The sequence below is a fragment of the Vidua macroura genome, chromosome Z, assembly GCF_024509145.1.
Source record: "Vidua macroura isolate BioBank_ID:100142 chromosome Z, ASM2450914v1, whole genome shotgun sequence".
Classification (NCBI taxonomy): Eukaryota; Metazoa; Chordata; class Aves; order Passeriformes; family Viduidae; genus Vidua; species Vidua macroura.
The window spans coordinates 75,905,720-75,919,466 of NC_071611.1; the positions used below are offsets into that span (position 1 = coordinate 75,905,720).

Consider the following 13,747-nt stretch of genomic DNA (forward strand, 5'->3'; position numbering starts at 1 on the left):
AGTGGGGGGAGGACGAACACTTGAACAAGGAGCTGCACGTGTGTCTGAAGCCCTTGGAGGGGGAAAGGAATCCTTGAGTGGAAGTAGAATGGTCATTGTGGCAGTGATCCTTCAGAAAATCCATGAAAATGGACCATGAATCTGGCCATCCACTCAAGTAGAACTAGCCTTTGGTTTTGACCCATCCAGTCTGAGAAGTGGACATCAGAAAAAACCCACTTAAGAGCCCTGCATGTTGCTGACAGCACCTTCCTAAGGGCTTGCATTTGAAATGGAATCTCAGGCTAATCTCTGCCAGCCACCTTTCTGACATAAACTCATTTCTTGTCCCAGATCTACAAGGGCTTTGTCACCAAACCTGCTGCTGCAGCAGCATGGTCTAAAGGAGCCTTTGCTCTCCACCCTGAGAAGCGGAGCCGGGGCGGTTTGCTCATCTCCAGTGCTGACCCAGCTGCTGCTCAGCAACAGGAGATCAAGGATGACTCCCTGGAGCTACGGAGTACGTCTGCTGTATTTCTTGTCTGAGGGACAGTCTATTGTGTGCAGGTGTCAGCATAGCTGTACCAAATGCTTTTCCTGAGTTTGGTGTCCCAGGGACATTTAGAGACATTTCCCCACAGGAACTGCTGTAGAAAAGCAGTCTCTGTGCTGGCCACCTGTGCTGCAGAGCTGTCTGCCTGGTTGTTGTTGTTACCCAGCCGAACACAAAGGGTTCAAAGCTCCAGGCTCTGGGTCTGCCTTTTGAATCTCCTGGAAGCTGGGATCTCTGCTTTAAAGTGAGCATCTTGCATTTTGTTTCCCTCAGGGACAATAGTGAACATGGAAAATCCCGTGATGAAATACACGGAACTGGAATATATTGGCAGAGGGTGAGTCCAACCACAGTCACTTCTACATAACCATGGGCCAGGTGTTTTTCTGGTGGAATATCTATCCAGTGTGAAGTCAGAGCAGCTGCAAACAGACATCTATCCCCATGTTCAGACACTGGGGATAGATTGTCCCATCTCTCAGTGCTGCTCCGAATTTGTGAGTGTGCCCAAGAAGGCATTGGCAGAGACACCTCCATGCTGCCAAGTTCTTGCCTGCAGCAAGGAACAGGACCTGGAAGATCTCCTTGTCTCTCAAGTGTGGGACAGTTCTGTGTTAATTTCCTGAGCATTTTTGTATATCTCCAAATCATACAGCCACACTAATAAAAGGGGAAGAAACGTGCTTGCCTGAAAGAGCAACCTACTCCCTGATAGCTGTCAGATAACAGTTCTCAGGAACATTTCTTTCCAAGAGATTGCAGAAGGAAATACTCCATGGTCAGGATAAAAACTGCACAGTTTAGAACCTGAAACCCAAGGTGAAAGAAGGAGATCTCCTTAGGAGCTGAGGCAGTAAACAGCAACGCTTCAGGGACAGGCCCAGTGCCCATGCACTTGAGAGGAAAATGCATCATCTGCCTTTGGGCAGAGCCCGCCTGCTTCCGGCAGGTTTTAGGCATTTGCAGCAGAGATCTCCTCTGTGGACTGGCTTTCACTGCAAGATCTAAATGTCTTCTCCTTTCTTTGCTGCTTTTTTGTTTCTAGGACTTTTGGAGATGTTTGCAGAGCACTTGACAATGCCACAGGAGAACAGGTAAATGTCAACATCTCCCGCAGGTCCTCTGGTGTGAGCAGCTGTGGCTGGAGTTTGAGTAGAGCTGTGCTGAAAAGGCGCAAGAAGCACAGACTGCTACCAGCCTGCAAAATACATTTGGGACAGTCTTTGTCCTTCTCAGCTGCCAGAAGGAAGGCAAGGAGGGCAGCAGTTCCTTTCAGAGAAGGATGTGCTCATTTGCTCTCCATTGCTAAAACAAAGGTGGTGCCTTTGAGCATCTCACTGCTCTTTGGGGCTACGGCTTCAGAGTCCTGAATTCTCACTTCTGCTTGCCAGCAAATGCATCTGAAAGTTACTGGTAGTTCCTTAGCCACCTGCAGTGCTGCACTGGAGAACTGCACGTAGGGAGAGACCTGCACGGCGTCCCTAAAAGCCCTAAGTCCTGCCCATAGCCCGAGATGTATCCACAGAGTATTAAGGCATGGATTACTTCTTCTGAATCCCAGACAAAGCAGCAGGGAGTGTGCTCAGAGCTTTGTGGGTGATAGTTGAGACACCACAGTTACCAAGTGGACAAGGCAAAACCTCAGTGGCCACGTGTCCTGTAAGTGGCCTCCAAGGGAGCAGAGAAATGGGCTGTTGCAATGTCAGTTCCTAATTACTGCAATGCCCAATCACAAGGCAGTTTGGCACAGCTCGGCTGTGGCATTGCAAAAGCACTCGCTCCATGTGCCTTGCGGTCTTGTGCCGCCAACTTCTCAAGTTACTGATTTTCAATGTCATTTTAGGTGGCCATAAAGAAAATAAATCTCCAAGAACTGAGGAAGAAGGAACTAAGAGTCTATGAACTCATGGTCATGAAGACAAATATGAATCCCAATCTGGTCAACTATTTAGACAGGTGAGTTGTTGTGAATGTTTGTTTACATATTGCAAACATGCAAGGTAAAATTCCACTTTGTTCACTGGCAGAAAATAGAGCTGTAATTATTGGTTAATTATTATTGCTCTGCTCATCTCCAGTGGATGGGAAGAGAGTGCATCTTGTCTGCATGAGTCTTCCCCGGTACACAGAGTTCTAAAATTATTCAAAACCTGCATCACTCATATCTTACTAAATCAATAGCCTGTAAGTTCACAGCCACCACATTGTTTTGGGGCTTGGTTTTTTTCAAGAGTCCTCTTACGTCCAGATAAACTAACATGGATTTCCCTTGGATTGTGTCCCCTCTTTTCCATTGCTTTGCATGCCAGGAAGACTAGTTGCTTATTTCCAGAAACACGCAGTTTGACAGGTTTTTGATCTGTTCCTAACCTGCAGTTTTTACTTGCTGGCTATTGAAGACATCTCCTTTTTTCACAGCTGTGCCTTTCTTCTTGAGACAGATTGCAAACAATGCACAGCCTAGAGGGAATGTCTATTCCTTTTATTCTGTCCTAGTCACAAAGGGACTTGGAAACAAGAATCAATCAAGAAAACAACCTAGCCATGCATGTTTATCTCCATGCTCTTGTTTCCTTCTTTCAGCTACCGTGTGGATGGGCAGCTCTGGCTGGTCATGGAGTACATGGATGGAGGCACTCTGAGCGATGTCATCAGCGAGACCTACCTGTCTGAAGACGAGATGGCAGCCATCAGTCGGGAGGTCAGCAATCCCACCTGTGCTGCCCAGGGCTTGGGCAGGATTGTCTGGGAAACAGGGCTCCGACCTGGAGTGATTTCATGTGCCAAGCTTTGTTTCTGTGTTGCTGGTATGCTATGGGCAAGTAAAAGCCTCTCAAGTGAAATGCCTGCCAGTGCCCCTGCACTCACAGCAGTTAGTTCTTGTACTCATATCTCCTACTGTTGTATTCTCGCTCTGTCTCTTGTATTTGTATTTGCTGTTCTCCACCTTGCCTCCCTAAACTTTTATCTCCAGCCTGTCTGCACTGCATTCCTTGTCTGTAAAAGCAATGGTGCTGGTGGCAGCATTTGAAATGATCAGCAAAGAAAAAAAGACTCATTTCTCTCAGTCCTCAACTGAAAAGGACAGTAGTGCAGCCAAAATGCTCTTTGCTTCAGGAAGGTGACTGTTGTGATACTTCCAAGTCTGTGCTGAGGCCAGCAACAAAACCTTTGTCATGCAGCCTCCCACCCCAAAGTGATCCACTTCACACCAAAGGGAGGGACTTTCTCTTCCTTGGCAAAACCCCTCACTTGTCCTCTGCATGGAGAAAGCACATCCACAGCAGCAGCAGCCATGCTGGCTGGTTTGCAGGGGACAGTCTACAACAACAGCAGGTGCTGTTGCTCTTTCAAAAGCTGACATGCCTTTCCTTAGAAAGGTCCTGCTCTGCAAGTGGTGGAGCAGCAAGCTCTTCCTCACAATGGCACTGTGTTCCTCCATTACTCGCCATTCCCCTGCAGAGGGAATCTTTTAGAGCTCTTTCCTTTCTTGTGTAATGAAATGACATCACTAATTTTTGCCCTCCTGTTTCTGTTTTCTCTCTCAGTGCCTGCAAGGCCTGGATTTTCTTCACTCGAACCATGTGATCCACCGAGATGTGAAGAGCAGCAACATCCTTCTCAGAACCGACGGCTCTGTCAAGCTGGGTCAGTGTATTCTTGGTCAGGTGCAGCATTCCAGGGACGTGGGCTGTGGGGCTGCTTTGAGTGACTGCCAGCTTCCCAAAATTGGTGTTGGTGGCAGTGCAGGGAACCCTGCCACAAACTGTGGGCACAGTTGCAACATGCACAGAAGTATGACAAGGAACAAGGAGTCAAGAGTGGCGTTGCTCTGTGTGTGTCCCTTCCAGAGGGAGGGAGCTGTAAATCTAAAGCTTCAGAAAAATAAAAGGCTGGAGGTAGTCTAAACAATGAGGCTTTTTTTTTTGAAGTGGCCAATTCCATATTTCCTTGTCTAAAGCCCTGAGGAAACAGAGCATGGACAGTTCTCCAGGAGACTCAACAGCACATTCTTAGACTGAGAGTGGGGAATTCTTTTGCTTGATTTCCTAACTTGAGCTGGCTTTCATGGTTTGTTTTTTTCTCCACAGCTGACTCTGGCCTCTTTGCTCAGCTCACCCCTGAGCAGAGTCGACGGAGCTCAGTGGCCAGCACTTCTGGGTGGATGGCGCCTGAAGTGGTGACAGGTCAACCATGTGGCCCCAAAGTGGACATATGGTCTTTTGGAATCATGGGCATCGAAATGGTGGAACGAGAAGTTCCTTACTGGAATGAAACTCCTGTTTCGGTAAGGTGCAAATACTCACTGATCCTGCTTGTCTTTCTCACCTGTCCCATGGTCAGTGTGCCATTGGACAAAATCCCATTGCCATCTGCTGGCACCACTTCCACCAAGGTCCCCTTCTGAAAATGTCCCTGCAGCACATCAGCATCTGCTGTCGATTTGGTTGCATCAGAAGGGAAGTGGCAGTTCAGAAACCTAACCAGCTCAGAAACCTGCCATTTTGGCCTCCAGCCATGCCTGACATTTTTCACTTGCTTTTTGAACAATGTTGGAGCTCTGTCTCTGAAGAAAAGGAATTTTTCCGTGGAATGGTTGGATGTGTGATAAATATCCTTCAAAATAGAGATTGAATCTTCCTAGTTTCAATTTTAGAGAAAAAGAGAAAAGAAAAAAAGAAAATTGAAAAGGAAGAGGAAGAGAAAAGGGAAAAGAAAAAAAGAAAAAGTAAGAGAAAAATGGAAAGGAAGAGGAAAAGGAAGAGAAAATAAGAAAAAAAGGAAAAGGGAAAAAAAGAAAGAAAAAAAGAAAAAGAATAAAAAGAAAAAGGAGGAAAAACCACCAAAGCAATGACCAAGCAAGTTCTGCTTGCTTTTCCCTTCATTTACCACAGCACATCAATTTTCCTCCAAACTGTAGCATCTTTTCCCAATCCTGTGGGTCTTCAAAACTTTCAGGCTTTCAAATCATCTGTACATTGTTCAGTTATGCGTGTGGGTGGCCTGGATAAGTTTAGGATGTGTTTTTCTCCGACTGCAGTTAGAATTGTACACTAAACTCTTGGCTGTTTCTGGGTACTTTAACAAGTTGATGAGCTTGCAGCCAGGTGCCCGGGGCTGGGATCCAACGTGGGCGGTTGACGCCGGTGCTGTGTTCCTTTACCACAGGAGCAGGGCCACCCCTGGCTTGCACAGTTCTAAGGACAGTGAGGACTCCAGCTCCCCACCATGTCCAGTGGCTGAGCACAGCTGCAGAGAGACAGGATAAAACCCTCTTTGTAACCTTCGGGGGTGGGGGAAAAGTGAAGGAATTTTTCCTCTGGGTTGAAGAAGAAAGTAACAAAGTCTCTTTGGTCACCATCTATTTCAGTGCCACCAGCACAGAGCTGTCACTATTGTGGTGGGCATTTTCATGGAGACTCCCAGGCCTCCTTCCATTGTTATTTCTGTCTATTTTAGATGGATTCTGCATCTGCATTTTTTTCAAGAGGAGAAAAAAAAAAAAAACTTGATGATTTTTGTTTCATGGAAGCTGTGCTAAAGGGACCAACAAGCACTGCAAAGATTCCTTTCATGTAATAATCCTTGGAAATAGTATGGATAGAATAAACTCCCCCTTCCAAATAGCCTGTCAGGCTGGTGCAAATCCTCAGAGAAGCAAAACATGCTTTTGCTGATGTAGTTCCCACTAACTAGGTCAGTCAATGAAATCAGCTGCCAAGGCAAGATCTGCTGAAAGCTGGAAAAGCTGTGGCTGCATCGGGGTTTGGGTTTTTGGTTGGTAAAGGAAAGTCATCTCTGGGTCTCTCCAGGGCAGTTTCTGCAGAGTGGAGCTTAAACAATGGGATCTGAGAGGGCAGTTACAGATGGGAAAGAAGCAGCTGGAGCCTTATGTTTCCTTTTTCCCCAGCCTCAACTCCTGATAGACATACGAGGGACACCAAAGCTGCAGCAGCCCAATCGATTCTCGCCTTGCCTGCGTGACTTCCTGAGCTGCTGCCTGCTGAGAAACGAGGCACAGCGCTGGTCAGCCAAGGAGCTCCTGCAGGTAAAATGCAAAGGGGCTGCAGGTGAAAGAGTGTCTGAGGGATGGGCTCCTCCTCCACTGAGGTCCAAGGCATCAGATGAGCCCCCGTTCCTCCTCACCTCCACTCTTGGTGCTGTTCAAATGAAAACAGTGAAGAATCCTAGACTGGGCTGGCAGGGCCCTGTGAAGGTCATCTGGTCCAAGTGTCCTGCAATGAGCAGGGACATCTTCAAAGAGATCAGATTGCTCAGAGCCCTTTCCCACCTGACCTGGAATACCTGCAGGCATGGGGCACCTACAAGCTCTTGGGACAACCTGTGCCGGTGTTGCACCATGCTCTGAGTAAACAAGTTCTTCCTTAGACCTACTCTTGATCCCCATTTTGTTATTAAAAATATTTGCCCATATTCTATTGTTAAATGGCCATGTTAAAAAAGATGTCCCCCATTTTCTTCAAAGCCACTCTGAAGTCTTGGAAAGTGGCAATAAAGTCTCCCTGGGGCCTGTTCTTCACAAAGCTGAATAACTCCACCTCTCTCCGCATTTCCTGAGAGGACAGGTGCTCTGTTTTCTGGCTGTTTCTGGAACCCAAGGAAGCCCGTCCTGGCAGAGCAGTCTGGAGAGATTTGGCTGTGGGCAGGAGGGGCTGTGGGGGGCTCACTGTGAGCCTCTGAGGGGCCCTGGTTTCTGCCCCCCACCCCACCCTTAGAGGTTTCTGGCACGCAGACAGGGGCAGCTGAGAGGGACTTGTCCCAGCCCCATCTGCTGCCTGGCACGCTCAGGCAGAGGGGAACTGGCCCAGGCTTACTGCCAGGCTGTGTGGCAGAGAGGGAACTGCAGCAGCCAGCGCCACTCGGCTGGCCCTGCTGGGAAGGAAGGTGCCATCCAGCACAGGAGGGGCAGGGCATGCAAAGGTAGACACTACTCTGTCTCCCTGTGGAAATTAGCACGGTGCCTGTCTCTCAAAGACAGGGACCTATGTGGGTCATTGGAGTTTCCTGAAAGGAAGAAACCCCAGGGACAGAAAGCACCATTTCTAGAGCACTGGCAGGGCAAAAATCCCAGCTAGATGGAGAAACCAGAATAAAGGGATAAGTGGGATTCTGGGCCAGGTTTGCCTGTGATGGCAAGGTCCTGCACATAAAAGATGGAGGTGCAGATGGTCCCATTGGTCCTCTTTCTGCATCTTTCTAGGAGCCAGAGGAATCCTCTGAAATACTGAGCTTGGAAAGTCACGGTTCATTGGTTTTTGTTGTTTTTTTTTCTTTGGGCAGCATCCATTTGTAACACTTGCTGAGCCTGAGTCCTGCCTGGTGCCACTGATTGTTTCAGTGAAGAAGAGGAAGGAGACAAGAATGTGATAATCACATCAGGACCATTACCATTGACTTAGAGTAGGATTGTAGGTTAGGGTTAGGGTTAGGGTTATGGTTAGGGTTATGATTAGGGTTAGGGTTAGGGTTAGGGTTAGGGATAGGGTTAGGGTTAGGGTTATGATTAGGGTTAGGGTTAGGGTTATGATTAGGGTTAGGTTTAGGGTTAGGGTTAGGGTTAGGGTTAGGGTTAGGGTTAGGGTTAGGGTTAGGATTAGGGTTATGATTAGGGTTATGATTATGGTTAGGGTTATGATTAGGGTTAGGTTTAGGGTTACGATTAGAGTTAGGGTTAGGGTTAGGGTTAGGGTTAGGGTTAGGGTTAGGGTTAGGGTTATGATTAGGATTAGGTTTAGGGTTACGATTAGAGTTAGGGTTAGGGTTAGGGTTAGGGTTAGGGTTAGGGTTAGGGTTAGGTTTAGGGTTAGGGTTATGATTAGGGTTATGATTAGGGTTATGATTAGGGTTAGGGTTATGATTAGGGTTAGGTTTAGGGTTACGATTAGAGTTAGGGTTAGGGTTAGGGTTAGGGTTATGGTTAGGGTTATGATTAGGGTTTTGATTAGGGTTAGTGTTAGCGTTATGATTAGGCTTAGGTTTAGGGTTATGATTAGGGTTAGGGTTAGGGTTAGGGTTAGGGTTAGGTTTAGGGTTAGGGTTAGGGTTAGGGTTAGGGTTAAGGTTAGGGTTATGATTAGGGTTATGATTAGGGTTATGATTAGGGTTAGGGTTAGGGTTTTGATTAGGGTTAGGTTTAGGGTTAGGATTAGGGTTAGGGTTAGGTTTAGGGTTGGGTTAGGGTTAGGGTTAGGGTTAGGGTTAGGGTTAGGGTTATGATTAGGGGTATGATTAGGGTTAGGGTTATGATTAGGGTTAGGTTTAGGGTTACGATTAGGGTTAGGGTTAGGGTTAGGGTTAGGGTTAGGGTTATGATTAGGGTTATGATTAGGGTTAGGGTTAGGGTTATGATTAGGGTTATGTTTAGGGTTACGATTAGGGTTAGGGTTAGGGTCAGGGTTAGGGTAAAGTTAGGGTAGGATTTTCTTATCGGATTTGGAACAATAGGATTGCTAATGAATAAAGTTTCTGAAACCACACCTCTCCTTGAAGATTCCCTTCTTTCTCACTCTGTGAATAACCTCGTGATTTTCTTATGAATTGTCAGTTGTTTCCAAAAGGTGGAAAGTGACACTTATGGAGTCTTTGGCACAGTGTGGAAGTGGGGAAAGCTCTTCTTCATTCATCTTCTCCAGACCACGCTGCCTTTGGAATACGGCCCACTGGTCTGTTTTTGCCCAGCTGTGGTACTTCTAGTTGAGGCAGAAAGGGCAATGACATTTGCAGGAAAAACCAAAGGGGGAGTGGGGAAGCCAAAACATCCTGTGCAGATGCAGGCCTTCAACTGTGACTCCAGAGCACATGGGCGCTTGCCACTTGGATTTGTATCCCTAAGTGCAATGTCTTTGGCTGGAGGAGAGCCTTGCTCAGCTGAGAAAGCAGCAAGATCAGAGAGGGTGCTCTGAAAGGTCTCCTGCGGTGCAGAGCTGTCAGCGACTGTGAGGTGAGAGCGGGCCCGGCCTTGCCCGGGCTGGAGCCGCAGCAGAGCCCCGGCAGAGCCCGGAGCAGCCTGAGCCTCGGCAGAGGCAGGCTGCCAGGAGGCCCTTGTAGCTGCAGGAGGCAGCAGCCCGGCCCTGCGTGCCTCTTCCTTGCCCCGGGTGCATCCTCCGCTCTCAGAGGCCAAGCGGCAGCTGGCTGCTGCCGAGGGGAAGCGGAGCCCTGCTGGGCACAGCCCAGCCCGGAGGCATTGGCCGTCTGGAGTCTGCCCCGGGCGAGAGAAAGGGGAAGGGCAGCCGAGGGCCGGTGGCCTGGCTGAGCATTCCTACTCTTCTGCCAGCTGCCCTGTGACTCCTAGGAAAGGTTAGCAGTGTGTGCAGCACTCTGGGCACCGGCGGAGGGAGCCGGGCTGCTGGGCAGGCTGGAGCCCAGGGCAGTGTCCTTCAGGCACGGCACTTCTGCCAGGGGAGCCGAGGCCAGCGGTGTTACAAATAAACTTGTTTTAATAGGTGGGAATGGTGATGGGTAAATTGTGTAGGGTGGGTTGTAGGTAATTGTTAATTAATGTAACCAATTGTCAATGTAATGAATTGTTAAATTGTTAATGTAGTAAGTGGTTGTGAGTTACTGTTAGTTACGAAGTTTAATATGTACCATTAGTTAAGTGTTTGTGCACAGTTGCCAATCGGGGGGGGGGGGGGGGGAGGCCAGGTGCATCGGAGAACGACATCATCAGTCCAACCTGCTATTGGAGAAACAGATCAACCAATGGTGCCTCGAAGTTCAGGAATGATTGGCCAGAAATGCACCATCTTATAAACCAATCAAGGACCAGAAAAGGAGCCAATCAACGAGAGGATCAAGAACGCACCAATCGACAGCCTCCAGAGACTTTAACAACCCCGGGTGCTGGCCACCCCGGGTCTTTCTGCAGACTTTGTTGCCAAGGAAACACCCTGTGCCTGTGCACAGTTACTGTTGCACGTTGTTACTTTCTGGCTTGCCGCTGAGGTCCTGGGCTTATCCTGGGACCTTGTCCCCAGCTGTCTGTGATTTTAATAAACAGGCCCAAATTTTTTTAACATATTCTGGCTTTGAATTTTCCTGTTCGTAACAGATTGGGGGCTCGTCCGGGATAGCCACGCCCCAGAGGCGGTCCCGGAGAAGGACAGGTCCGGGAAGACCGGTCCAGCGTTTTTTTTTTATCGCTGCCCGAACTTGGATTTCTCTGAGACCGAAGACGGTTGCTGGCTACACCCGAGAGACGACTGAAGACCCGGCAACCCAGACTGAGAAGGTCCTTCGAGAGGGAGCGGGGCTTGCAGCGCACAGGTAGGCATTGCGAGTGGGGCAGGCATAAGAGGGTACGCTCATGCATGGTGAGTGAGTGAGACGGGAGCTGGCACCTCAGACTCCCGAAGTAACAGTGGTCCTCCTAGTACCGCGTTTTCGGACTCCCGTGAGGGGGCCGGCCAGGAACGGAGGGAAGCGATTGGAATAAATCATTGGAGTGAGTGTGGAACCCCGAGGGACCCTCCTTGGCGTGGGTGAAGGGGGAGTACCTCCTTTTCTCCTGCCCTTACCCGCGTAGGCTCCCGTTCCCCCAGGGTGGTGGGGGCTCCTAGGGGTTGCTTGAGCCAAAAAGGCGAAGGAACCGAAGGTGGTGGTTGGTTGGGATAACTTTCTGGCTTGCCAGAAAGACCTTCGGAACCGGGACTCCCAGTACAGTGACAGGCATTGGGGCGGCTGGCTGGGAGGGGGGTGGACGGTCCCTGGACCCTTGATCCAAAAACAAAGGAACCGAAGGTGGTGGTTGGTAGGGATAACTTTCTGGCTTGCCAGAAACTTTCTGGCTTGCCAGAAAGACCTTCAGAACCGGGCCTCCTAGTACAGTGACACGCATTGGGGCGGCTGGCTGGGAGGGGAGTGGACAAGGGGGGCGCAGGGGAGTTCCACCGGCTCAAGCAATCTGAAGGGCAGTTCCTCAAGGTGAGCGCGGGAAGTGTCCCGGGCATCTTGAGGAACTAGGACCTCTGGGGTGGGCTAAAGACTCTCAACCGGAGACCTACTGGTAGTGAGGCCACCGGCTGGGGGATTGTCCCTCCTTTGGCAGGGGGAGGGAGTAGGAGCCTGACCAGAGGGGAATAGGACCCTAGGCCAGGGGGTCTGGCCAAGGGGAAATTCCTCCTAGCACGGCGACGGGCCGGGGAGGGCAAAAGGCCGCCGGCTAAGAGAAGTCCCTCTATCCATTAGGGGTAGGAGGGAGGGTTTAGAACCTGTCAGTTAGGGATATTATTTTGTTTTAGTTTATATAAGTTGTCTGGTCTATGTGTGATTTACTTTTAACTGGAATTTTGTGGTCGATATTATCAAGTTCGTTTATTTTGTCTGTTGTTACCGATAGTGTTATTTATTGGATTATTATATTGTGTTGTTTTATTTGTTTTAACACAAAAATACCAATTTGGTATTTTGCAGTATTGTTTGTGGTATTCTGTGTAATCTTTTTGTTTTAAGTGATTGAGGTGTACATTGCTTGGAGTAGAGAGTTTTTTGGCGTTTTGTCAGCTTATATCTTTGGGTTAGGATTTCTGTTTGTGTCAGAGGGTATCTTGTGAGGTTGTGTTGAAGAGCCGACATTTTGTTGTTCTAGTACACAGATTTTAAGTCATTGATAGTGTGTGCCTGTGAGTGTGGGTGGATCAGAGGAGCCATTTTAGTTGCTTTTGAGGTACTCCCCTCGAGAAGGGGAGTGGTTGTTTTACAGGGTGCGTGTGTGTGAGTGTGGGTGGCTCAGAGGAGCCATTTTAGTTGCTTTTGGGGTACTCCCCTTCTCAAGGTTTGGGAGTGAGTGATAGACATCTGAAAAGATCTGAAATGATCAGCCATTTTGGTTTGTTTTGAGTCTTGGTTCCCACGGTATCTAATTTTCCCATGGGTCATTATTTTCGTTCCCACGGTATTCAATTTTCCCACGGGGTCTCCTATTGATTTATGTTTAAATTCTAGTTGTTCTTTTTATTGTAAATCCTTTTGGATTGTCATTCTCCTTTAAAGTTTACACAGTGACTTATTGCGAAGTTGTCTATTTAGTTAAATTGATACAAGTTGTTTATAGTTATGGGTCAGTGTGCAAGTAAGCGTACCCATAAGGGAAAAGCTAAGAAAATGAAATTGAAAGACATACCACAAGACAGTCCATTGGGGGAAATGTTAGAGAATTGGGACCATGATAAAAATTTAAAGGAATTGGATAAGATAAAAATGATACATTATTGTATTGAAATATGGCCACAAAAGAACATTCAAGAAGGACCTGTTAATTGGCCTTGGTATGGGTCAAGAGAAAAATGGTTATGTCTAGCTTTAAATAAATGTGTTAATTCAAGAGAAGTACTAGATGAGGAAGAAATCAAATATGCAGCCTGTTGGCTGGAAAATGAAATTTGGGATAAAAAGGTTCGAATGTATAGGGTGGGTAAAGAAATAAAAGAGGGAAAAGAAGAATTTAAGCAAAAATGGGATCCATTGGATTATCTTCCTCCTCCAGTACCCCCTCCTATCCAACCCGAACCCATTCCGGCCCCTCCAGCATCCCTCCCTGTTCAGCCTATTTCCCCTCCTACCTCTTCAGGGCCCCTCCCTGCTCAACCTGTCCCCCACTCTACTCCATCAGCATCCCTTCCTGCCCAACCCGCACCTTGTCATACTCTTCTGACTTCACCGACAGTCCCCACTCCAGCAGTTTCTCCCATGCCTCTCTCCATCCCTGCCGCCCTCCCTCTGCCTCCCACACAAAATCTTACACAAACTCAACAGAGTAGCTTGGAGGGGGTAGCAACTCACAACTGTGAGTGCGAAAGAGTTGTAAGACCAAAAGAGAGGATTGCAATCTCAGGTAGTCATCATTATAATACTAGATCACAAGTTGAGAGGAGCTTCCAAAAGGGGGAAGCAGGAGAAAGGTTATTACGTTTGAGAGAGGTTCCGATGGGAGGTGTCCAGGGGGGAATCGGTTTTGTAAATGCACCTTTGACGGGCTCAGAGGTGAGAAGTTTTAAGAAAGAACTTAAACCCCTATTGGAAGATCCTATAGGAGTTGCTGATCAAGTTGATCAGTTTTTAGGTTCAAGTACATATACTTGGGAGGAAATGAATTCTATTTTAGGTATTCTCTTTTCTTCAGAGGAAATGCATTTCATTCGGGTTGCAGGCATAAAAGCATGGGAGAAAGAGAATAGGGCCGGGCCGCGGGGTGAA

The 13,747-nt window shown here is 48.1% G+C and overlaps 1 protein-coding gene across 1 annotated transcript; it reads left to right on the top strand.

Moving 5' to 3' along the window:
• Positions 1–356: 356 nt before the first annotated feature.
• LOC128822382 (serine/threonine-protein kinase PAK 3-like) lies at positions 357–9,247 on the top strand. The gene is made up of 10 exons (XM_054004078.1): positions 357–499; positions 806–869; positions 1,578–1,626; positions 2,376–2,488; positions 3,116–3,233; positions 4,081–4,180; positions 4,624–4,820; positions 6,444–6,581; positions 7,835–7,843; positions 9,233–9,247. Exons 2-10 carry the CDS (start codon positions 820–822, stop codon positions 9,245–9,247), a joined length of 789 nt encoding a protein of 262 aa, XP_053860053.1. The 5' UTR covers positions 357–499; positions 806–819.
• The last annotated feature ends 4,500 nt before the right edge of the window (positions 9,248–13,747 follow it).

Coding starts and splice junctions, on each gene's coding strand:
- LOC128822382 (XM_054004078.1), top strand. CDS start 820: ATGGAAAATCCCGTGATGAAATACACGGAACTGGAATATATTGGCAGA. Junction 3,234..4,080: donor TGGCAGCCATCAGTCGGGAG/GTCAGCAATCCC, acceptor TTTCTCTCTCAG/TGCCTGCAAGGCCTGGATTT. Junction 4,821..6,443: donor GGAATGAAACTCCTGTTTCG/GTAAGGTGCAAA, acceptor CTTTTTCCCCAG/CCTCAACTCCTGATAGACAT.